Source organism: Tachypleus tridentatus, chromosome 7 (genome assembly GCF_004210375.1).
Source record: "Tachypleus tridentatus isolate NWPU-2018 chromosome 7, ASM421037v1, whole genome shotgun sequence".
In the NCBI taxonomy this organism is placed as follows: domain Eukaryota; kingdom Metazoa; phylum Arthropoda; class Merostomata; order Xiphosura; family Limulidae; genus Tachypleus; species Tachypleus tridentatus.
The window spans coordinates 64,842,475-64,867,247 of NC_134831.1; the positions used below are offsets into that span (position 1 = coordinate 64,842,475).

Consider the following 24,773-nt stretch of genomic DNA (forward strand, 5'->3'; position numbering starts at 1 on the left):
TATAGCAAATTGCTCAAGAAATTATTTAAAATTAGTTAGCTTTATTTTTCCTACTCATATTTTCCCTTTTTTAAAGGATAAATGGTATTTTTTTATTTTCTTGTTAAGTGTTTCATCATATAAAATGTATTCATTTAATAAACAGAAACAGGGAGTTTACCTCGCAAACTCGAAACTCTGGTAATTTGTCCAGAACATTGAACAATTGTCTTTAACACTAACATACACATCCAATAAATGAAACAATACTAGTATATTTTCACACCTTATAAATTGTAATTAACATAAAACAATGTAGAACTAGTATTAAAAAACACACTTCCGGATGTGAAATTGGAGCTCAGCTGTGAGCCAAAATTCCGTGCCTTTTAAAGTGATCGGTACTTATTTATTGATAATATTATAATTTTCGAATATAATGTGTTAATGACGGTAGCGAGGTTGTTAGAGTGAGCTGTAATAAACTTCTGGTTTCTTGAGCGTGTGTTGGTTTTAAGTGCCTTGATCAAAATTTAATTTTATGTTTTCTTCCCAGGAGGGGGCGCCGCGGTCTTGTAAAGTGAGCGTGATCCCCCGCCCACTTAGCACATGTGGACAAGAAAGGGGAATAATCCCATGAGTTCCTGTTCTAAGCTGCTTTCTTATTCCAAGTAACTAAAATCGGATGACAAGTTATTCATCAGCACTTTAACAAGTCTCGTCAGGTGGCGTTACATCATCCAGCTAAGAGCCCACCAACAGCACGTCACCTGGAGCGATGACATCATGCTTGCCAATGCCGCTCACCAGGATAACCAATGGCCAGCGTCCAACGACCAGAAAGAACGATCTCCAGTCACGCTTCCTGAATATGCAAAATAAGTAACTTACTACTCTATTGTACGCTCCTCCTTTAAAAGAATTACCACCCTACGGACATCGCGGGTGGCAGGTGCCGTGATTGTTTTAGAAGTCACGATATGTAAATCAACCGGATAAACTTTACCTTGATCCGCTTCACTGTAGAGTTTGTAGTTTCGTTCCAGAGTCCTTCGTGAAACGACTCTCTGAAAGTCATCCTGTAACACGACCCGGAACATTGACATTCTTCGACAACTTCCACGCACTTAGCTCCTATAAAAAATGTTATTCAAACATGGACCTAAAAAGATTCGTTCTCTAAACACTTAACTTGCAAAAACTCATCGTATGTAACTAAACCTGTAAAGGTTCGCCCGTTAAACGTAGAATCTTCGAAATTCTATCTCTAGACACTGAACTTTTAAATACCCATTTTCTCTAACCAGAACTTTAAAAGTTCGCCCGTTAAAGCTAGAACCTGTGAAGATATATTTTTTAAACACCAAACTTTTGAAGATTTGTTCATTGAACACGAAATCTTTAAAGGCTCATTCTATAGACGCCTAGTCTATAAAAAACGTTTCATGTGAAACTTGAAAATGTTTATTCTCCTAATATGGAATATTTAAACTTTTTTTCTATAAGTATTTGTTCGGAAATATGAATTCTCTAAACATGTAATTTTGTATTATATTCATTTTATAAATCAAATTTATAAAGATCCGTTTGTTAATTACAAAATAAAAATGCATATATTTGTTTTATAGTTATGAAAGTCTATGAAACACAAGCATTTATTTCAATTAATTCCAACATAGTTCAAATATGTACTATAAAAATTAAGAACTATGATGAACTTATTTAACCAAATAAAATAAGTTATCCGTATGTCTTCCTGCAACGTAAGTATTGTTTGTTAACTTATTTAGACTATAGTAATATCGGTGTCTTGTTAATATTATTTTTATTCTGGAGAAACATAACTGAAGTATTTTGTTAGCTACGTTTTTTTGTAAAGTATACAAAAATTGGCTTATGAACTTTAATTGGATTTTCTCAAAGACGTGAACACTAAAAACCTTTTGTTTGGTTTAGAATTTAAGATAAAATAACTAAAAAAAAGCTGCTCGAATTTTTAGGGTATAGGAAAATAAAGTTTGAGATTAAACATAATTTTTAATTTATCCCAATGATACATTTTTGCACTTCAAAAGTTAAATTTAAGTTGAGTGATATTTTTTCTAATTTTAACTATTATTTCAATTTAAAATCGTTAAATTGTTTGACATAAATTATCTTTTCTTTATAAACATACCATTTGGTCCTTCAACAGTGATCGTACGGTTTTTCAGTGGAAAACAGCGATGTTCTGCAATGAAAATATGGTTTTAGGTCAAACCTTTGTTTAAAAAGTAGACAACGTTGTAAATGTCATGGTATTTTAACAACAAATAATCTTTCAGTAACGAATGATTTGTTTCTTTTATGTTGTAAATAAATATTCTAGTTTTAAAATTATAATTATTATTAAAACATAAGAGCATTCTTGGCGTAACAGATCACGTCTAACGTGACAACGAATTTTGCCAACCATGTATATGAAATATACATAAACCACAGAAACCATACTCCCCAAAGAAATATCTTTGTTGTCACAAAATCCATGGAAAAGATCTTTCTATATGCGACACACTCGATCTTCGATCTTTAAGGAGAATTTACTAATTTCTAAACACAGCCATTCACCATTCACTTGTCAAATATTATAAAAAAATAAAACGGCACAAATTAAAACAGGACACGCGTTGATTTTTTTAACAGACTTTCAGTAAAAACAATGGGAATTTATCCATTCCACGGATCTGTATTACACTGTAATAATAGTGACACGCAAAATGAAATAAATATGTAAGTATAAAGAAACACGACCCTTGATTTGTTTAGCACAGGCAAAAACCGTCTAAATTCCAACATGTTGTAATAGAAAACTAGGGACAATAGGACAAGTTAAATGTTTCGTCCCATAATTTTAATTATTATGAGATCCACAAATTAATCAAATTAATACATAAAAGGACAAACAACTATATTTAGTAACTATGGTACGTAGAAATGTAAAACGGAATATGAGTTGTTAGTATATTAAATGACTGGTCTAAAATTATAACTTGATAGAATCGGCAAATAAAAATAGTTGTTTACACAGCGGTTCAACATTAAGCTTAATAAGGGCTTATAACACTGAAATAGAGGGTACGATCCTTGTGGTGTGTGCATCACAGGTAGCCCGTTTTGCAACTTCGGGCTTGTCAACAATCAAACAACACATACGTTTGTCCTCTATTATCCTGATATAAACTTCGAGATAATACAGCTCTCAGACTAAAACTTCCACCACGGTTTCGTTCACTTCTCAACTGCTAATCTGTGGTATTTTGTTAAGCTCAAAGCCACGCAATGGGTTACTTGTACCTCCCCATTCTCACCGCAGGGAGAGAAACTCAATTTTTACCGTGATAAACACTTAGACTTGTCGCTGAGCCATCAGGCGGTATTCCGTGACAAAAAGGCACTTAAACGGACATTAGATGACAAAATCCGAAGGCATTTGTCTGCATATATAAAAACTACACTTAGTAAAATTGGCTTAACTTTTAATATTACCTAAATAAATGTTATCCATTGTGACGTTAATCCGAGGGCCGCGTGTTAAAGGGAGGGCTAGTGCAGATATTCCTCGTGTAGCTTTGCGCGAATTTCGAAAACAAACAAAACAAATCTAACGTTAATATATCTTCGGACTTAAGCATCTTACGCGTAGTAAAATTTTACTGATCAACTTTATGAAACTAATAATTGAAAAAAAACAGCCCAAGGCCGTTTAAAACCTGGTAAATATCATATCAATCATGCCAGCTTTTTTATTTTCGTCAAACATTGTAACGCTTTTCATATCATATCTTGGTGGGAAGTGATACCATTTGATGAATACGTCATTTCCTTCCATTACTTTGTTTAACATGGAAAGATTAACTTTTCACTAACGTTTAGAGTGTTTATCTACAGTACAATTATAATTGATTTAAAAAAGATATATCCTGTAAATTATATGTATGTTTAAACACATCGGCTCTAGTTTGATATAGATGCACAGTTTTCTTAAACTTATTATTGTGCAGGACGTCATTTTAAAATGCTTTTGCAATGTATAACATAAGCGATAGTACAATCTGTTTTGAACAATAAGGCCTATACACTGTAACAACTGTTGCTATACCAAATGGCTTGTATAAACAATGTTCCGATCATTGCTGTATTTGATTGGTCCCAGACTGTCTGAAGAGCTCTGGATTGATTATTTGTTTTTTGAATTTCGCGCAAAGCTACACGAAGGATATCTGCGCTAGTTGTCCCTAATTTAGCAGCATAAGACTAGAGGGAAGGCAGCTAGTCATCACTGCCCACCGCCAACTCTTAGGCTACTCTTTTATCAACGAAGAGTGAGATCGACCATAACACTGTAACGCCATAACGGCTGAAAGGGCGAGCATATTTGGTGTGATAGGGATTCGAACCCGTTCAAATTACGAATCGAGTGCCTTAACCACTTGGCCATGCTGGGCCCGCTGGATTGAGCGAAACGTGCTGTCGACAAATCATATAACAAAATAGTATATTTGGAATATTATCATAATACATTATTCTAATTCTTGAAAATCCTGAAGAGAATAATTGAAGAATATAGCGTTTAAAATTGAAATATTAGTTCTCATTATTGCCGCTACGACGTTTCTTAAGGATGATGCTCAATACGGATTTATATAGTCCACAATACGGATTTATGGTTGATTATAATGTTTGTATTATAAAAACAGTCGTATAATCTTCTGAAATTCATCATAATTTAATCTTACATGCTGCCCTCTTTTAACACAGCTTCCTCTAATTGTCTGATATTTCTGTCAGTAGTCAAAAGAAAATATTTTCAATAATTTTCCTTGCCAAATTGAGTAAAGAAAATATCTTCAAGAAGGAAAAACAAGGACAGTTTTGTTGTTGTTTCTAACACAAGCTGCGTACGTTTATTTCTATGTGTTTCTTTAGAAATATTCTACTTTTTTTTCTGTTTTTCTGACATAAGTAACATCCCTACTTATTATGTTTTGTGACAGTAAAGGGACTTCCCCTTTTAAAAAATAACATTAGAAGCGTTCGCTCTACAGCAGCCAAACCTATTTCTCGGGACACCCGTTTCAAATGTATAACTCATAAAAGCTCAGATCAACTCTGATCAATTGGTGGGAACCACCACGTTGTCCTAATGCAAGCTAGTTGCCAAGGGCGACAAGATTAATAGACTACGATAACCTCGATGACAATTATTAATATTGTCCAAAGAGCCTCAGGTGACTTCCGCCAGAACCCCCACTGTTTTCGCGTTGCTTTCGGAGTTCTTAGAAAGCCCACGATGGCTTGGATTGAACGTTAAGTATCCTCATTAGAAGATAGTTGTTAATGCAATCCATCCCTCCGCACGTGCCTTATTTTGTACCGTAAACAACAAGAGGATGACAAGCGGAAGTGCGGTGCAACAAAGGGAACCTGCTTGTGTGCATCCACTCGCCCACGCAAGCAGCGCCACCCCGCGGAGGCTCCATACTGTCTGCCGAAGCCGTGCCTTAAGAGGTCAGGTCACATGAGTCCATCCTCGTGAGTAGCATCTTTATGAATAACTTTGACACGAATACGAATAATTGCATAGAAGTTTAATCTTGTATTCTGTAAATGTCATTTTACTCAACACTAATTTCAGAGAGAAAGTTATTACGTTTTATTGAATATAATTTGTACCCTAACTGATATTTTTTAATGTCTACCAAAACTTCCGTAAATTATTGATAAAAAAATCAACGGCTTTTAACTTCAGACATTTGTCAGTATTTTGTATTCTTCCGCACCATTCGTTTTCTGCTTTAAAGACATAGCAATAGAAAATTACTATAAAAGTAGAATAGAGATATGTGAACAAATCACGCGTCTCTGTGAATTAGCAGTAACAATTTTTATTTTAATATAAGTCAGTAATATTGTTTGTTTGTTTTGAATTTCCCGCAAAGCTACTCGAGGGCTATCTGCGCTAGCCGTCCCTAATTTAGCAGTGTAACACTAGAGAGAAGGCAGCTAGTCATCACCACCAACCGCCAACTTGTGGGCAACTCTTTTACCAACGAATAGTGGGATTGACCGTCACATTATAACGCACCACCATAAAAGGGCGAGCATGTTTGGCGCGATGGGGATGCGAACCCGCGACTCTCGGATTACAAGTCGCACGCGTTAACCCACCTGCCCATGCCGGGCCAAGTTAGTGATATGATTGTAAGTTGCAGTGGAATAACAATGCTAAAAGGTAGCAGCAGAAAATTATGGGTACTGAAATTAATGCCAATGAACATTTTTTCTAGGTTATAAGATAAGATAGAAAATAATTAAAAAATGAATTAAGGTTATTTAGAAATAAAGCATGTGCTAAGAGTAGAATAAATATGTAATTATAATAATTACTTAGAATGGCATTTTTTTGTGGTTAATTCTTGAAACTGGATATTTTGATTCCGAACGTGGAGTTCGACGCAAGGTCATGTCAGAGTGAGTTTGTTATACAATAGCCTTTGGTGAGATCCTGTCTAAAATGTACTTACCCTGTTATTTTTTCATCAATCGAGCGGCCTATTTTTCCTGTGTATGTGTCATGCATTCTAAATGAGTAGATTCTTCGATAATAATACTAATTTGATACTTGTATATGTGCTTAGCTAGTGCTGAGATAAAGCTAGAAGCACGTGGAAAGTATCACCAGAATACTGTACTCTTTAACTCCCGTTAAAGCGTTGATTGTGGTCAAATTAACCGCTCCTTTTATAAATGACGTGAGAGTGAACTTTAGGCCTTGCTACGTTTATCTGTGTGTCTATATTGAAGTCACGTCACTTAGTTTGTGTGAGTATGACTCGATCATTCTGATTAAGTGGTCTCTACCATTCTCTAAGTGAAGAAAATTCTGCTTTTAAGGTTATTCAGGGCCATTATCAAAATCCACAATAAGGACTAAGTCTTCGATAATTCTGTTAACACATAACTCTAATCTAAGCGATTACGTGTAATAAATTTAGAAAACTTGTCTTATTTAACCATTGATATATTTGGTATTCTTTTTAATAAAAACTCTCATGATTTTTTGTGTTGTTACTAGAGAAGTTAACTGACTCATTTTGGTCGTTTAGGAAACGCCAAGTTCAAAATGTTTTGTGTAATGATCATACCAACAACGAATAAAAGTTTTGTCAACATTTAGAAATAAAAGACGAGATACGGCCTATTAAAACACTATGTTACGAGCTGTTAAACTTCACAGGAATAATTATAATAAAATAATATCTAATTTCTATAAAATTATTACTACTTTTGTATTGACAACAACTACTTTGTTTTTAAATAAGAAGCTACGCTACAAACTAGTTGGATTAGCGTAGCTCGTTCCTCACGCTAATCCAACTAGTTTGTAGCGTAGCTCGTTCCTCACGCTAATCCAACTAGTTTGTAGTGTAGCTCGTTCCTCACGCTAATCCAACTAGTTTGTAGCGTAGCTCGTTCCTCACGCTAATCCAACTAGTTTGTAGCGTAGCTCGTTCCTCACGCTAATCCAACTAGTTTGTAGCGTAGCTCGTTCCTCATCCTCGACAAAAAAAAGTTTTTCTGTACGTAAAATAATGAATTTATGTTGAAATACTACAAGTTATTTTTTATTTATTCTTCATTTATTATTCCTTGTTCGTTTCATTTGTTTCTGAATTTTTAATTGCATTAAAACGCTATATTCTCGCTGATCGGGTTTATTTTGAGTAAATATGGATGGTTTAGGAATCTGACATCAGCTTGCTTAGTAACGACATACAGATATTATTAATAAAGCAAAATATTATGTAAGTTTATTTTCAGATCAGATGTACTCTCGTGACCTAAAGAGTGAATAAATATCCTGCCATAACCTTCATAAACCGAGTCACGAGATAGAGAATTATTGATGATTGTCACTCGATATTGCTATTAGTATAGAAAGATGATTTCATATATACATTTTTTTTATTACGTTTTTCTTTCTTCCATTATTTAAAATGATTAATGTTGATATTTATGTTTTATTATTTATTAAGATCAATAACAAGTCCTTGCTAGGCACTTCTTTCTTAACTACGTTTATGGTAAGCGCTAAAGCTTATTTCAAGTGCTGTTTTAATTTAATAAATTGTTGTTGTTGTTGAACCATGGTTGTAGCGATGTATTATTTTAAGCCCCACTTGAAAGCTTATTTCAAGTGCTGTTTTAATTTAATAAATTGTTGTTGTTGTTGAACCATGGTTGTAGCGATGTATTATTTTAAGCCCCTACACCTGGGATCGATTTAAAGTGACCCCTTGATCCTCTCTCTCACTTGGTTTCGCCTTCCCTTTATGCAAAGCCTGGACCCTCTAATGAAACAGGTTATCTAAATACGTTATGCTCATCAAGGGTATCCAAACAATGTTTTTATACCTGAAATACAGAAGGAGGGATATACAACAATGGCAACAGTTTCTAGGTGAAGAATCTTTCAGGACGTACTGCAAACTGATATACTGTTTGTGAACACTACAGATACAAATTTACATAAATATTTTGTGTTATTTCTTAGAAAACATTCTCATTACTTAAATGTTATGATAATGAATAAACTGTTATTTTTATTTTTGAGCTAGAAGCTTGAAGTGATATACAGACATAAGGGTACTAGAACAGTAGCCACTTTTGTCATTATTTATCAGGGACGAGGTAAGAACTTTGTGCATGCAAATCAGGAACAAAGTCACTCTCTGTTTACTGCAAAGAAAGACCACAAAATATTGCTCTCCATATTATGAATACCGAAACATGAAATGGTGTATTCTGTAGTATTTCTCTCTTCGACGTAACTCGTAACGTGAGAAAATTAATCTCTAAGCTGTTATTATTTATATTACCTTACAGTATTCTTATTTCAAGTGATAGACCTAAGGGTGAAATAGCCTGAATGTTTATAATATTAGTTAGATATTCAATATCAAAGATTAAACTGTCATGTATTTAAACGTAGAACTTGATTCTCATGAAATTAACATAATTCATGTTACAAAGTAAAATATATGTGAAGAACAAACTAAAGGCGATTCATCAGTAAACACACTTGTTTAAAAACTATTGTATTGGTATATTGATCATGAAGAACATTTCAGATACGTTCAATACTTGGTAAAAACATAGTTGTTTGTAGTTAAACAACTGTTATAACTCTCAACCAGAAAAAAAAGTTACAATTTGTCTCAGATAAACATATCTTATATAAATGCTTGGGTATCATCTAATTACTTTCCTCATGATGTTACGAAAACATCTAGAATAGAAAAACCAATTATAGACAAAATTAAGAAACCCGATAATTCTAGCGCTTTCAAAAATTAGTCCTTTCTTTGTTAAGGATAAATTGGTATTGACTAAGGGGAGTGAAGTGTGTGAAAAGATTGAGTGACGTCATGGTAGGCTACCATGACAACCTGGTAGTGTTTTGATTAGCTTTAAACGAGTGTTGCAGGTGTAACTCGTTTCCGTTGTGCAATACGATATGAAACCAGAAAGTGTAAAGTGGTTAGAAAAGTTGTATTTAAATTTTTTTAAAGGGAAACTCCATTGATAATAAATTATATTCTGTTATTTCTTGCTTATGACGATTGGAAACCAGAAAGTTGTGTATAAAGTGGTCAGAAAAGTTTTATTTGATTTTTTTTAAAGGGAAACTCCCTTGGATGTTGATAAAGTAAAAAGAGATGTTATTCGAAGATAAATTAACAAGAAACTATTAACTCAATACAAATTAAAGAAGATAAAACATAAACGTGGAAAAGTATTATAAATAAAGACTTTGCACCACACAAAAAAAGGATGTTGTTGTTTTGAATTATGCACAAAGCTACACAATTGGCTATCTGTGCTCTGCCCACCACGGGTATCGAAACGCAGTTTTTAACGTTCTAAGTCCCCAGACATACCGCTGAGCCACTGGGGGGGCAGAGCACAACATTCATTTGTTATACATAAAACTAATTAATAGTTGAAAAATCACTGGTATCTAGAAATTATGTTTATTCCAATAAACTGGACAACATTTAAAGTGACAATTCTACAGGCTTCTCTCATTACCTTGTCTCTTTTAGTTTTAAAACTATATTCTACACCTATAAAAAAGCAAGCCATTAATATAAAAGAACAGAATTGAAAAACTGAGTTGGTTGAAGAGTTGACAATAAGAAAGTATTTTTATTTTCTTAGTATTAAGAGAATGTTTACGTTTGTTAAAACGCTCTCTAATAGATTTTTCAAATTGTTCATCTTAAAACCACTTTCAAGCTCTTTGTTGTAGTAATTTAACCCTTGAAATGTTTAATAGAAAATTATTTAATCCTGAGGTTATTTTTGATGGACCTGTTGAATCTCAAGTCGTTTTAGTAAAAAAATTGTTTAAAATAAGATTCTTTTTATGTGGAGTTTTTAACCTCGAAAGCTCTAAGTGATAACCTAATCTAAAATTGAGACATTTTTAATGTAGGAACTTAAGAAATTTTATTTTAGAATCTTCTTTTTGTATATCACTAAAGAATTACTCAGCATCGTCGTATTTTATCACTTAATTCTTTAACAGGGTATTGTTTAATTTATAAATCTGTTAACGGGGTATCATTTAATCTAGAAGTTTCTTTGTAGAATATTATTAAATCTAGAAACTTCTTATAACGTATTATTTCATCTAGGAATTTGTTAGTATGGTATTGTTTGATCTAGGAACTTGTTGGTAAAGTATTGTTTAATCTATAAACTTGTTATTAAAGTATTTTTTAATTTTAAAACTTGTTGTGTTTGTTTGTTTGTTTTGGAATTTCGCATCAAGCTACTCGAGGGCTATCTGTGCTAGCCATCCCTAATTTAGCAGTGTAAGACTAGAGGGAAGGCAGCTAGTCATCACCACCCACCGCCAACTCTTGGACTACTTTTTTACCTACGAAAAGTGGGATTGACCGTCACATTATACGCCCCAACGGCTGTGAGGGCGAGCATATTTAGCGCGACGCGGGCGCGAACCCGCGACCCTGGGATTACGAGTCGCACGCCTTACGCGCTTGGACATGCCAGGTCCTTAAAACTTGTTAGTAGTAGGGCATTGTTTAATCTAGAGACTTCTTATTTTATAAATTTTTTTTTAGAAATTTCTTATTGTAAACTTCTTTTTTATTGCTGTTTGGGGTTTTGTTTTATTTTGTTAGAATCGTTAAGTATTAACATATTCTAGCAATGAGTTCCTGTGAAACTAATACAATCGACTGGGTGCTAGCTTTTAAACTTTTACGAGTTAAACAAACAAATCAAGTTTCATGTAAAAACGTACTTTCAAAATTCGTTAATGATTAAAGATTTCAATAAGAAATAGAAACTAAGTTTCTTGTTAACAACAAACTCTTTCAGTACCTTTTAGCAGGACAATACTCTGGAACATAATCAAATATATATGAGGTCATCATGTCTTTTAAATAGGCCAAACAGTTACCTTGTTTTAATGATTTTTCTACAAAGTACTCCTGAAAGTAATTTGTTTTTGCCGCTTTGACAAGGAAACATATATAAAAATCAGTTCCTGTTATACAATATATTATCATTTGAAAGGTAAGTCACTAGTGTCTCTGTATAGACTCAGCCACACCCTAAATATAATCCAGAATAAGCTAGATTGTTTAGTCGTACATGATCAATTTCAAGCTAAAAACCTATATACTATCATGGACGAGGCCACGTTTATAGTCGATTGTCACGTGAACATAAAATCAACCTACATTAAATATTCGGACAGGAATTTCGCTGAAGGATAGCATATTAATATTTACCTACAGAGTTGGTCAAAAACACAGTATAAAAATTCCTAAATAATTGATGTTTATATCTTAAAATATTGAAACAGGAAATACACGTTATATTTTATCCTAGCACATGCTTAGGATATAAATAATTGATGTTTATATCTTAAAATATTGAAACAGGAAATACACGTTATATTTTATCCTAGCACATGCTTACTAGACAAGTATAAGTGTAAATCGAAATAATGGCTTTTAGAAAATGGAGGTTTTGTTTTTTGCTTATACGTAAGATTACGACACCATTTGCTCAGAACGTATGAAATATACTTATTCGAAAGGTAACCTTCTCATAAAATGACTTTTTTAGGTTTTGTTTGCTTTTTGAATTTCGTACCAAGCTACACGAGAACTGTCTGCGCTAGTCGTCCCTAATTTAGCAGTGTAAGACCAGAGGGATGACAGCTAATCATCACCACCCACCACTAACATTTGAGCTACTCTTTTACCAACGAATAGTAGGATTGGCCGAGAAATTATTACGCCCTCACGGCTGAAAGAGCAAGCATGTCTGGTGCGACGGGGATTCGAACCCGCGCCCCTCGGATTACTGGTCGCACGCCTTAAACATTTGGCCATGCTGGGTCAACTTTTTCAGGCAAACCGTCAAACACCTTCTTACGATTGCCTGTAAGAAGCTAATAAATAATGACCACTGTCCTTTACTAAATTAAATAGAAACATTCTTAAATGCACATAAGTACATACATATTCTGGAGATATTCATTTCTAAACTCGTATCGTTTATTCATAATACTAGGTTTATATGCCTCTTTATATTAATGCAATAAGTATTTTTAACCCCCAGAATTTAATAGCAAATTTAGAGCATGAAACTTTCATATGGGGCATTTTTTCACTGAAGCAAAAGTATTCTTCGGCCTGTAAGGAATTCTAGTATTTTTAAGGAATTATGGCATCAAGAACCAACGTCACAATAAACAGATTATTTTTTATTTGTTTTGTTAATCATAAAAATCGGAGTTAAGTGAACCTTTAACGTAATTTAAGAATTTAAATAACACGAAACTCCTTGTGAATATTGTTGAGTAGACAGATTTCAATGCAACTAAACACGCTAAAACTACAGTACTTTACTAAAAAAACACCTAATTTCTGCCAAGGTAGGATCATAGATTTTGTAAACTTTAAATGCAACTGCTTCGTCCTAACAACCATTTCATGATATCAAAACTAAAAAATCCCACCCCTTAATCTTCACTAGCAACCGGTTTTCGATATTTGTGGATAGTGCACAGATGGTTCATTATGAAACTTTGTGCTTAATTACAAACAAACAAAACTTTACAGTCACAAACAAAATAAGGTTTGGTTTGGTTTAAATTTCGTGCAAAGCTACACGAGGGCTATCTGCGCTAGCCGTCCCTAAATTAGCAGTGTAAGACTAGAGAGAAGGCAGCTAGTCCTCACCACCCACCGCCAACTCTTGGGCCATCCTTTTACCAACGAATAGTGAGATTGACCGTCCCATTATAACGCCCCCACGGCTGAAATGGCGAGCATGTTTGGTGTAACAGGGATCTAAATCCGCACAAGGAGTTTATGGGTTTTACTACTTAAAGGAATGGGTGCAAATTTAATGAACTTCCAATATTTATTGAAGGCGGAATAGATAAAAACACAGCGTTAATATATTTCCTACTAAAATACTTATATGTGAGAGAAACAATTGAGCTAACACTGTTCTTGAACTTGGGTGGGTGTTCAATAAGGTTTGCAATGAAGAGTACTTTTTGACGTTTTTCTGGTGATGTTTACTTAAATGCTGAGTTTGTAACTGATGTAACTATTTATTAATTATCACTTCATATTTATTATAAGAACTAACTAATTACCATTTGTGCGCGTTATATTGTGTGTTATCTGCAGCGACCTGGTTGTGTGTTTAAAAAAGAAAATAATGTAAGTGATGAGTAAAATAAGTTTCAAACTATTGAAGTTTTAACATCTAATCAGCTGATGGTTAAAACTCGCAACTTATATTTTTCTTCTGTTACGCTACTATTACTTGATGCTAAGTGTCCTTAACCTGCTCTATCTAAAGATCAAATTAATTAATACTTCTAAGGACCACTGTTTATAAGAGGTGTCGCCTCACATGCCTTCACGTTAATGAACAAACCTTATTTGATTAAGTTTTAGATGAGTGAAGAGACTGTTAAACTAGGGAAGCTATAACAAGAATAACATCAAGGACGCCCCCTGCAATGTTAATATTTTTAGAATTATTTTAATGTAGTTACTTAATTTTCTTAGACTAGCAGAACAAGGCCCACGTGTTTATTTGTTCAAATTTCAGATACTTATCTTAGATAAACTCTACTTCTATTGTTAGGATAATTTATATGTTTTTCTTGAAAGTATATAAAGCTTTAAGCAGATGTTTGAGCTACTCTATCAGTGGGAAAAGAAAAACCATTAAAGCACTCAAGCTTACTGATAACTGACTAACGAAACCTAAAAATGAACTTTTTCAAAAATAAGTAAACACTTACAGGCCTTTTATAAATTAATAATAAATTTATATTTAGAAGTACGGAGAGATAGGTCTAGAATTTAAAATTAAGTTTCGAACTTTGGTGCTTTATTTATATTATTATATGAAGAAATGAACTCTGTTTCTTTATATATATATGTGTGTGTTTATTATTTTCTTTCGAGTATAAAACATAATAATTGTGTTAATGTTCTCAAAATCAAACGACATCAACACACCTCTACTGTTGTTGGGGCTCCATGTGCTACCAAACTCCAAAAATAGAATGTGTAGTAAATAAGTATAATCAGTTATTTATTTTTAATTTAATAGCATAACCGGTTGTTGTTGGGTTTTTTTCTAATATACATTATCAATATAATTATGCATGCTGAGAAGAGAGGTTAAAAAAGGTAGAAAATTGTTCATAATATTCTCTGATTAACTAATCTGATAATATTTATGTAATACTGATGTGGACGTTGATAAAACTTATACTGAAGTGTGGTTATCTTAAAGAAGAAAAAACATAAGTACACATGAGAAAGAATATGAGTAGGTAACACATAAAAATCTAATTATTTATCACTATACAAGAAACCTAAAGGGTTATAACACTTCCAACGTGTAACAAAGTATTAAATATTTAAAAAATTGCACTGAATTATGAAAGATTATAGAAGGACAGATCCAGAAATAATTTCATTACTGATGAAAAAAACATAAAAAGGCACGGATCTCAAGGTCTCAGAAGACAAACAAGTACCTGGAATATAGCAGAAAGAGATTTCGGTGTAACCGGGTGTTCGTTTACCGGAAACATATTTTTCAGGTACAACTGAACCAAGTTTTACAAATTTCAAAACCATATGTTTATTTTTCCTTTAATCCAAATTTAAATCATGATGAACATTAAAACTATATAGATAGAAATTCTTATATTTCTTTGACAAAATTACTTTACCCTCTTTCTTTTCAAACTCCCAGTGGTTCAGCAAAAACTCTAAAGTTTTATAACGCTGAAAACCAGGTTTCGATACTCGAGATGAGCATATCATGGTTTGTTTTTGAAATTCGCACAAAGCTACTCAAGGGCTATCTGTGCTAACCGTCCCTAATTTAGCAGTGTAAGACTAGAGGGAAGGCAGCTAGTCATCACCACCCACCGCCAACTCTTGGGCTACTCTTTTACCAACAAATAGTGGGATTGACCTTCACATTACAACGCCCCCATGGCTGAACGGGCGTGCATATTTGGAGCGACGGGGATGCGCACCCGCGACCCTCAGATTACGAGTCGCACGCCTTAACACGCTTGACCATGCCGGGCATATCATGGATACAACATATTGTATAGCTTTGTACTTAACTGCAAATAAACAAAATCTTTGTTTTCACGTCATTGTAACCCAGCTTAAGCTGACGAATGAATCGATGCACTGATTAATTATTTACGTAAAAGCATAACATTTTCGTTTATTGTTTTGTCAATATAGTAAATGTAGTTGCTAGATTATATGAAATCTAATGTCATTACCAATTTTGTATGACCCAATTATCCAGTATTCTGGAAACATATTTATTTATTTATTTCGTAGCATTTGATAAATAGAGTTGTTTGACTGTCAAACTGGTGCTGAAGAAAACACATTTATTTTTATGCAGTTATTTCACTGTATTTTGTATTTATGACAGAGACACTAGGATTATCTCCCTCTGTCCCTAATTTTGAACTACTAGACTACTTACCGCCTGTACTAAAGGACTTACTGTTACTCCTATAATGTGATCATAGTTTAAATTGGGATGAATATTTTGCAGTATCGCAAGGATTCGAATCCAAATGTAAGCTCCGAAATTCGTAGCTCTTTTTACGTTTAGGCCAAGCGCGTTAAAGCGTGCGACTCGTAATCTGAGAGTCGCGGGTTCGCATCCGCGTCGCGCCAAACATTCTCGCCCTCCCAGCCGTGGGGGCGTTATAACGTGACGGTCAATCCCACTATTCGTTGGTAAAAGAGTTGGCGGTGGGTGGTGATGACTAGCTGCCTTCCCTCTAGTCTTACACTGCTAAATTAGGGACGGCTAGCACAGATAGCCCTCGAGTAGCTTTGTGCGAAATTCCAAAACAAACAAACAAACAAACAAACTTTTTACGTTTAAAATATATATGATGGAGGATATAAATGCAAATAGTTTGTTTTTTTTTATAGAGAGAAAGGAAACACTACAGCACTCGCTTGTCGATCAGCGTTTCGGATTGATGTTAAAAATGACATATAAATAAAAATAACGAAATACGCTAAATACAGTGAATAAAAAAACAAGTTATATTTGCTAGAGTAGCAGTTAAACTTAAGTGTGTTTTTTCTTTATTCAACCAAAATGTTTTTGTGAAAATTATAACTAATTTCATGTGTATATTCATACGTATTCTTCTACTAGTTGGAGTATCAGTCCCTGAACGGAAATTATGTAAATTTATGATTAGAAAAAGGGGCTATCATAGAACATGACAGTTGTTTCCCTTATATGTTGTTATAAAAAACGTAAAACTGTTCATAAAAAAATACAAAATACAAAACGTAAAACCACAACTTTACATGCATCCCTGCATGGACCCAAGAAACCATTTATTCTGAATTTTGAGAAGATCCATCAACAGGAGCGAAACAGTGATTAAAAACGCAAAAAAAAAGCCCATTAAAACCCGCAAAACGCAAAATACAAAACCGAAAGTTTTTATGTACACCCGCATGGACCAAATAAATCTCCAAACCAATTTTGGTAAAGGTTCACCCAAACCCTGCGAAATAGTTACACGGATATACAGCAGACAGCTCTATTATATTTGTGTAGATTTATTTTTAAATAAATTATGAAATATATTATTATACTAAGCTGTATTTTAACAAAATCAGAAGAAAAATTCTATGATAATTTATCTGAGTGTTCGTATTGTAATGTCTCATTCTAAAACATAACACTACTAGTTAGTCAAAACAATCTTTTGCTGCAGGTATCTGTTTATCACAATAAACATGTTAATCGTAACTTCTGTTCCTTCGTTATTCATTATTATTATGTAATATTCTAATATTTAGTTGTGTAAGTATAACACGACTTGTTCAAAACGAGCTTTTGCTACAGATATCTGTTTATTACAATAAACATGTTAATCGTAACTTCTGTTCCTTTGTTCTTTGTTAATTATGCTTATATAAGATGTTTAGAAATTCATCAATTCATTATGTTTAAAAATATCTATACACACATACAAACAGACGCATTTTCCACGCAGTGTGTTCAATCGACTTCTTTTACCTTAAATATAATTTAATTTTAGATCTATTGTAAATTATTCTGAAAATTACATTCAAAACTTTAAAAAAAAGCCTTTAGATTAAATAATAAAGATACTTTTACATAACAATATCATTAAAAGTCATAAACCAATACACAAAAAATAAACCACATTTGAATGAGCTGAATAGTAGGTTATATAGTACAGTTGTTTAAACGGAATTCTTATTAGTAATCCCAGTAATTTATCAAGAGTTTTGGTCTGCTTAAAATATTTAACTTAGAACTAAATCCAGAAACTAACCTAACTTAATATATTCAAGTGTTAAAAAGATTTTAAACTTTATATTAATAATATCAATATATACTAATATAGCTTTAAATAAAAAAATCCTAGGACTAGCATTATATTACAAGTGTTTTTATCATATAAAATTCCCTGTTTGTTGCTTTTAGTGTTATATATATCTTATCAGTACGTGAAATCTGAGTATAACAGTTCTGTAAAAATTCACAATACTTTGTATTTTAGTCAAATTAAAGAAATAAAATAAACCACACTTTATGAAGAAGATATTGGTATAAAATCTAAGGTACTAATTACAACACTTTCCTTTGTTATCCTCAATACTACACTTTCTTTTGAAAACTGTATAGAATTTACAAAAGTATCTAAACTAGTTTCCTAGTCTATGTGCTCATGTTTTGTTTCTTTATAAGTGTTCGTTGAAACAGATTTGGTCTAATGACTAGACTGTCCGTAATTCATTAGGCCAGATGAGGTTTAATGACTATAATGTCCTTAGTTCGTTAAGCGGGTTGTGGTCTAATGGATAGAATACCCACACTTTGAATCTTTGGGGCGGTAGATGCGTTATAAGAATAACAGTCAAATTTTACTATTGGGTCATAAAAGAGTAGCTCAGAAGTTGGCAGTGGTTACTTTTAACCGACTACAAGTTCACAATTAGATACAGACAATTAAGCACAGAATACTCCTGGCGCAGTTACGTGCAAAATTATGAAACAAACAATGCTTTCGTTTTAGTTGTAATGTATTTCCAACCATAAACATTGATAGAACGTACATAAAGGTCTAATATATATCTGTAAAGAGAGATGTATATATATAATATTCATACTGAAGAGTTGAGTAAAATAAAACAAAATCAAAAGGAAGAACTGTGTTAAAAACAAATCCAAACTTCTGACTAACGTAAGTTTGTTATAACCAAAAACAAGACGAAACAAAAATACAAACCTGTATACCAACTGAAAGAATTCATTGGATACGGGCTATAGTGTAGGATATAAAATGCACCCCAGATTTTGGAGGTAACTGGAGAATTAAGTAAAATAAAAGAAAATCAAAAGGAAGGACTGTGTTAAAAAAAGTAAACCCAAAACTCTAAGTACATTTTATATCCCACCTGTACCCTGGGGACCCTTTCCATCAGTACAGTGTTTTTTACTTCTGTCTCGGCTTGTTTTTGTTTATAACAAACTATATATATATATTTAGAAAATATATCCTTAACGATAGAATTATACTGATATTCTGTCAACGATTTCATATAAAAGCTGTTGCTTTTACAACCAAGTTAACTTTGGAACATGTCACCCAAACTTCAATCTTACTATTGTACTGTGTTAAGGCTTAATAATTGTAACGAAATTCTCAAAACCATATTTGACACATACAAGGTACATACATACACAAAAACCCAGCACAGATTCTAATAACACTGTAACTCTTCACGTGACTTTAGAAGACTCTACTTATTATTTTAAAACTCTCCATTACGATTAGAAATCTTGGTTAGCCCTTGGAGACAACTAGAGTGTGTATAGCGTGCATCAAAAAAATAATAACTTAAGCATACACCTTAAGTAGCGGTTTCGAAACTTATTTAACTTTCTTTTCCTTTTTTCACATTTCCAAATAAATATTAGTAATACGTACTTTCATAGTCGTTTCAAAACAAGTGAGTCTGTAAGTGTATATATGATTGTGTGCATATTCAGTGAACAAGGAATCAATACGTAATTTGCCGTTACAAAAAAATGATATTCGTGATTAGATGAGGCAAACACGTGCCATAAGCGTGAATTAGCCTAGTAATATACATGAAACACGGATAAATTGAAACATACACACTCGAGCAATGCATCCCATCGAAATGATACGAAAGGCGTAACTATTATTTTTAAAATTATTATGTTACGTGTTTCGAATGTTTTCTATAGGACAATATTTCATAATTTGAAATAACTAACATTTACATATAAGATGTTTACATGCTTAAAACAAACTTTAATCAAGTTTGTAGATTACGAAGTTTCTTATAATAAAGCAATTAGAAGCAAAATTATATGTTTGCGTTGTGCAGGATTGAATAATACATTTAAGGCATAAAAATTGTGTGAAAACGAAAGTATATGTTCCATCCATGTGAACCTTTCCATTATTGTGGTATTGTTCATCTTATAAGTTTGTTTTTAAACTGTGATTTGTTTAACATAGAATTCATTTTAATGACGTTCAAAAACCTAAAAAACATAAAATATCATCTAGCATAAACTTAAAATATGAACCTTTTCACAGCTGTATGTTAAACTATTGTAGGAACAACTTTTGGTATTTTAATCTTCCGTTAAAAAAACAACTCAAATGTAACGTGGCAGATACAGTTTTTCAACAGTATCTTTATGGCAAAATCATTAAAGTTACATTTTATTTAATATCCTTTAGTATATGCTATTAAAGTTACGTTCTGAGAAATGTATTACAGTCATAACGTATATAACTAAACTAATGCTTAAATGTAAGCTTACTATTTACCCGTTAAGCTATTCAAAGTGTGACGTTTTCGAACAAAATTGGATGAAATGTTACCATTTACAGACAAAAAAAAATTGTCGTTTTGGGAAATGTATTCTAGCAAAGATATATAAATAAAGTAACTCCCAATTTTCTATTGTAGCACCTCTATCAGGTTACCACTGCTAAAGAAATACTAAGTCTGTGTATTTAACACCTCCAGTGGCCTGTCTAATTCTAACATAACGCTATTCCTACGTATATGGCCCGTTGATCAACTCCAATATGAGTAATATATCATAGTATCTTTTATCATTTTCTGTATAAGTAATATATTTTGCTACCTTTTATCATATCCTATCTAAGCATTATATCTTAGTAACTTCAATCATTTCCTATACAAGTAATATATCGTAGTACCTTTGACTGGTCTTTTGGATACTTCGAAAAACAGAATGGTTTATTTTATTTTACACCAATTATTAACTTTATAATCAAACTGAGTTATTTTAAAATATTTTTAATTTGTTTTCATCAAGTGAAATGGTGAAGATATTTCGTAGTAGATATGTAATTATTAAACATAGTGAAAACAAATTGGGTTAAATCAGTGCATCATTTATCGAATGTAATAAAGTTTTTGGGGTGAATAGTCTTGGTTATGAGATTAGGTATGCGTCTTCCTTTCATACAACTTTTGAGTTGTTGGAAAAGTCAGGAAGAATAACACTAAATTTCTGTTGGTTTTAATCCTTGTAAAATATTATTATTCCAAAAAAAGATCCAGTTATTTTATTTAATCATTATCTCAATCACTGTTAAGCAGTTAAGCAGCTTATTCTTTAACCGTTCATGTATTGTAGACGTAGGTAGCTTAATAAATATTCCTCCCCTAAGTATTTAATTTTGTTAAAATGAGAGGAAAAACTGAGTACAAATATTCGGTTGTAGGTGACTAACTTTTATATAGTTTCAGTTTTGGGAGATTATAAAATGTGTTATAATGTATAGCACACAAACATATAATTTTCTACTATTCTACAGCCTAATTTTTCTTACACACATACAAGTAATATATCTTAGTACCCTTGATCATTTCCTCTATAAGTGATATACCTTAGTACTCTTGATCATCTCCTCTATAAGTAATATATCTTAGTACCCCTGGTCATCTCCTACATAAATAATATACCTAAGTAACCTTAATCATCTCCAATGTAAGTAATATATCTCAGTATGTTTAATCATCTCCTATGTAAGTAATATGTCTTATTACCCTTGGTCAGCTCCTATATAAATAATATATCTAAGTACCTTTAAAAACAGAATTGTTTACTTCATATAAAGCTTACACAGCAGTTATACTAATGTTAATGTCTCAGATATAACGTGTCACTACACACACACACAAAACATTCTTCATTTGTGTGCAAGCTGCAATAAAAAGAATATTTATTCTAAAAGATGCGCCAATTTAGTTTTTAGTTATCCAATAAAAATGTGCCACGAAGCGTGGTAATAAAGCAAATTGACAGAAATATGGAAGATAGCAAATGAATTATGTCATATATGTAAAAACAACAACAACAACAAAAACAAGCGCATTTCCCAGAATAAGAATTAATTTGTATCCTACTAATATTAAATTTGTAATTCTTCAAGCCAAATACCCATTTGTTTTCTCAGGGTAAACATAATTAAAACCTAATTTATTGTTTACCTGTCGCCGAAAATTTGTTGTTTTTTTAGTTTGTTTTAGAGTTTTCGCATAAAGACTGTCTACGCTTTGCCACCACTAATTTTAAATTAATAGACTAGAAAGAAGGCAGCTATTCAGAGACACCTGGCGCCAACTCTTGAACCAATCATGTCCGAATTAACAGTGAGATTTTGTTGTCATTCTTAAAGTGTATCCATGACCTCATAGTGCGAAGCTTGTTTCTGGTACAACGGGCGGCAAACAGTAGACCGTCGGATTCACAGCCTGAACATGCTAATTAACATACCCGATTCGTAGAAAAGTACAAATCTTGTAAATTGCGGATACCATCTCAGAACTGGACAAACCATCCGGACTGCGTTGATGTTTCAACTCAGCAATTTAAAAAGAGGCCAAGAGATTATATATAAAAAAGGGAGGGTATGTAAGATGTACCATACTTAGTATTAGTTCATGTAGATGGCAATTATGAGTAAACGGGGTATTTGACTCGTTGAATATCTCCATCACTTTTGAATATGCTGCCCTGGGGAACTGAAGCCATTTTCTAAATATTTGAGTAATACAAAAATAAATGTGCAGATTTAAAAAACAACAAAACAAACATGTCAAAAGTTTAAGCACGATGATGAATAAACACAATTAAATTTCTAGAGGTATTTAAGTTATTTCAAAAACGCTTGAGTGTCAAGCGTTTTGAGACGGAATTTTATTCAAAAACATAAGATAAGTAATGAAATCTTACAAATTAAGTTTTGAAGTGGATTATTTGTGTTAACAAAATAAGGCATGTTAAAATGATTCCAAACAGCACACCACAAAGTAGTTGGCAAATAGATATGAAATCTGTAGCTGTTACCCCAGTCTGATGAACTCCGACATTTTGGAAATTATAGCTTTCTTTCAACATATGTGACATTAGCAAATAATAAGGAAATCAAAGGGTTCCTGTTTTGACATCAAGTCTAAATGTAAATATTATTTTAAAATTCTATATATACATGTAAAAGAAACTGGGTGCCTATCAACATTAAGCTTGATTCAGTATCTGTTATGTAAATCTTGAAGTATAGCATGTTTGTTCATGGTAATTATGTAATGTATAGATAAACACCTTTGTAGGTCTGTAGAGCTACTTCGGCTGTATTCGTGTGACTAGCCGCTTTAAAAGCACTTTTCTGTTACGTTATGTTACATACTTTATTATATATACATGTTTTTTTTTTAATTTCGCGCAAAGCTACACGAGGGCTAACTGCGCTAGTAGGCCTTAATTTATCAGTGTAAGATTCACCATTACCTTTTGGGGGTACTTTTGTACCAACGAATAGTGGGATTTACCATAACATTATAACGCCCCCACGGCTGAAAGGGCGAGCATGGTTGGTGTGACACAGATTCGAAACCGCGACCCTCAGATTACGAGTCCTCTGCCTTATCCACCTGGCCATTCCGGGCCAACGTATATACATACGTGCGCATGTGTTTCTCTGTGTGTGTAACAGTTAGAGAGGAAAAAAGACATGTTTAAATAAACAATGAGTACTTATAATACTTTAATGGATTCAAATTCCACAGAATAAAATATTCAGAAACAACTATGTTGCATAAGTACAACATAGTTGTATCATAAAGCTATCCAAACCTGGAGTAAGAATGGTAAAATATACATTAGTAGAAGTGTCTTCGGAAGTAAGGCTCACAGATTTATGAGAAATCATCTTCTATTGGATTAAACGCCTTTCAAGGGCCTTGAATTCAGATGAGAAATTTAATTTTAATTTAGGAGCAAATATGGATGGTGAGTCTCTCTATACTCAAAACTACCATTCACTGCCTATAACAAATGAGAGAAGTTAGTTCTTCCTGAACAGGCTAGGCATGGCCAGGTGATTAAAGCAGTCGACTCGTAATCTGAGGATCGCGAGTTCGAATCCCCATCACACTAAACATACTTGCCCTTTCAGCCGTGGAGGCGTTATAATGTTACGGTCAATCCGACTATTCGTTCGTAAAAGAGTAGCCCAAAAATTGATGGTGATTGGTGATGGCTAGCTGCAATCTCTCTAGTCTTACACTACTAAATTAGGGACGGCTAGCGTAGGTAGCTCTCGAGTAGCTTTACGCGAAATTCCAAACAAACCAAACCTTTTTTCTTTAAGTAAAGAATTAAAACTATTTCAAGCTAGTCTTGTTTTTATGTTCATAGCCATTGTGGGAATTTGCGCGAAATTCAAAACAAAACAAATCAATTGTTAAGCCCAATAATTACTATTGAAGGCAAACGAACGAGGGTGGTAAGTGAAACATAATCTAAGAGGGTAGCATCCCAGTTCCTGCAATGGTTACATCTCTGAATGAACAGTTTTATACAAAGTATAATTTACCCACAAACACTGCCGGTAGGGTCCACATATTACATTATCTTAAAATATTTCATGTTTCTTATTACTATTACACCATTCAGTATAAAACCCAGCGTAAAATATTGGGTCAGATAATTCATTTTGAGAATTAAATTTATAGAAAATCCCAAGCATAAATTAATGGATTACCTGCTAT

General features: G+C 33.0%; 1 protein-coding gene across 1 annotated transcript in view; it reads right to left on the bottom strand.

Moving 5' to 3' along the window:
- Positions 1–24,773, bottom strand: part of LOC143258009 (uncharacterized) — a 56,742-nt gene that overhangs the window by 20,908 nt on the left and 11,061 nt on the right. Inside the window, exons 5-6 of the mRNA XM_076517051.1 lie at positions 2,156–2,209; positions 986–1,113 (exon numbers count right to left, since the gene is read on the bottom strand). Coding sequence (XP_076373166.1) covers positions 986–1,113; positions 2,156–2,209 — 182 coding nt within the window. The remainder of the gene's footprint in view (positions 1–985; positions 1,114–2,155; positions 2,210–24,773) is intronic.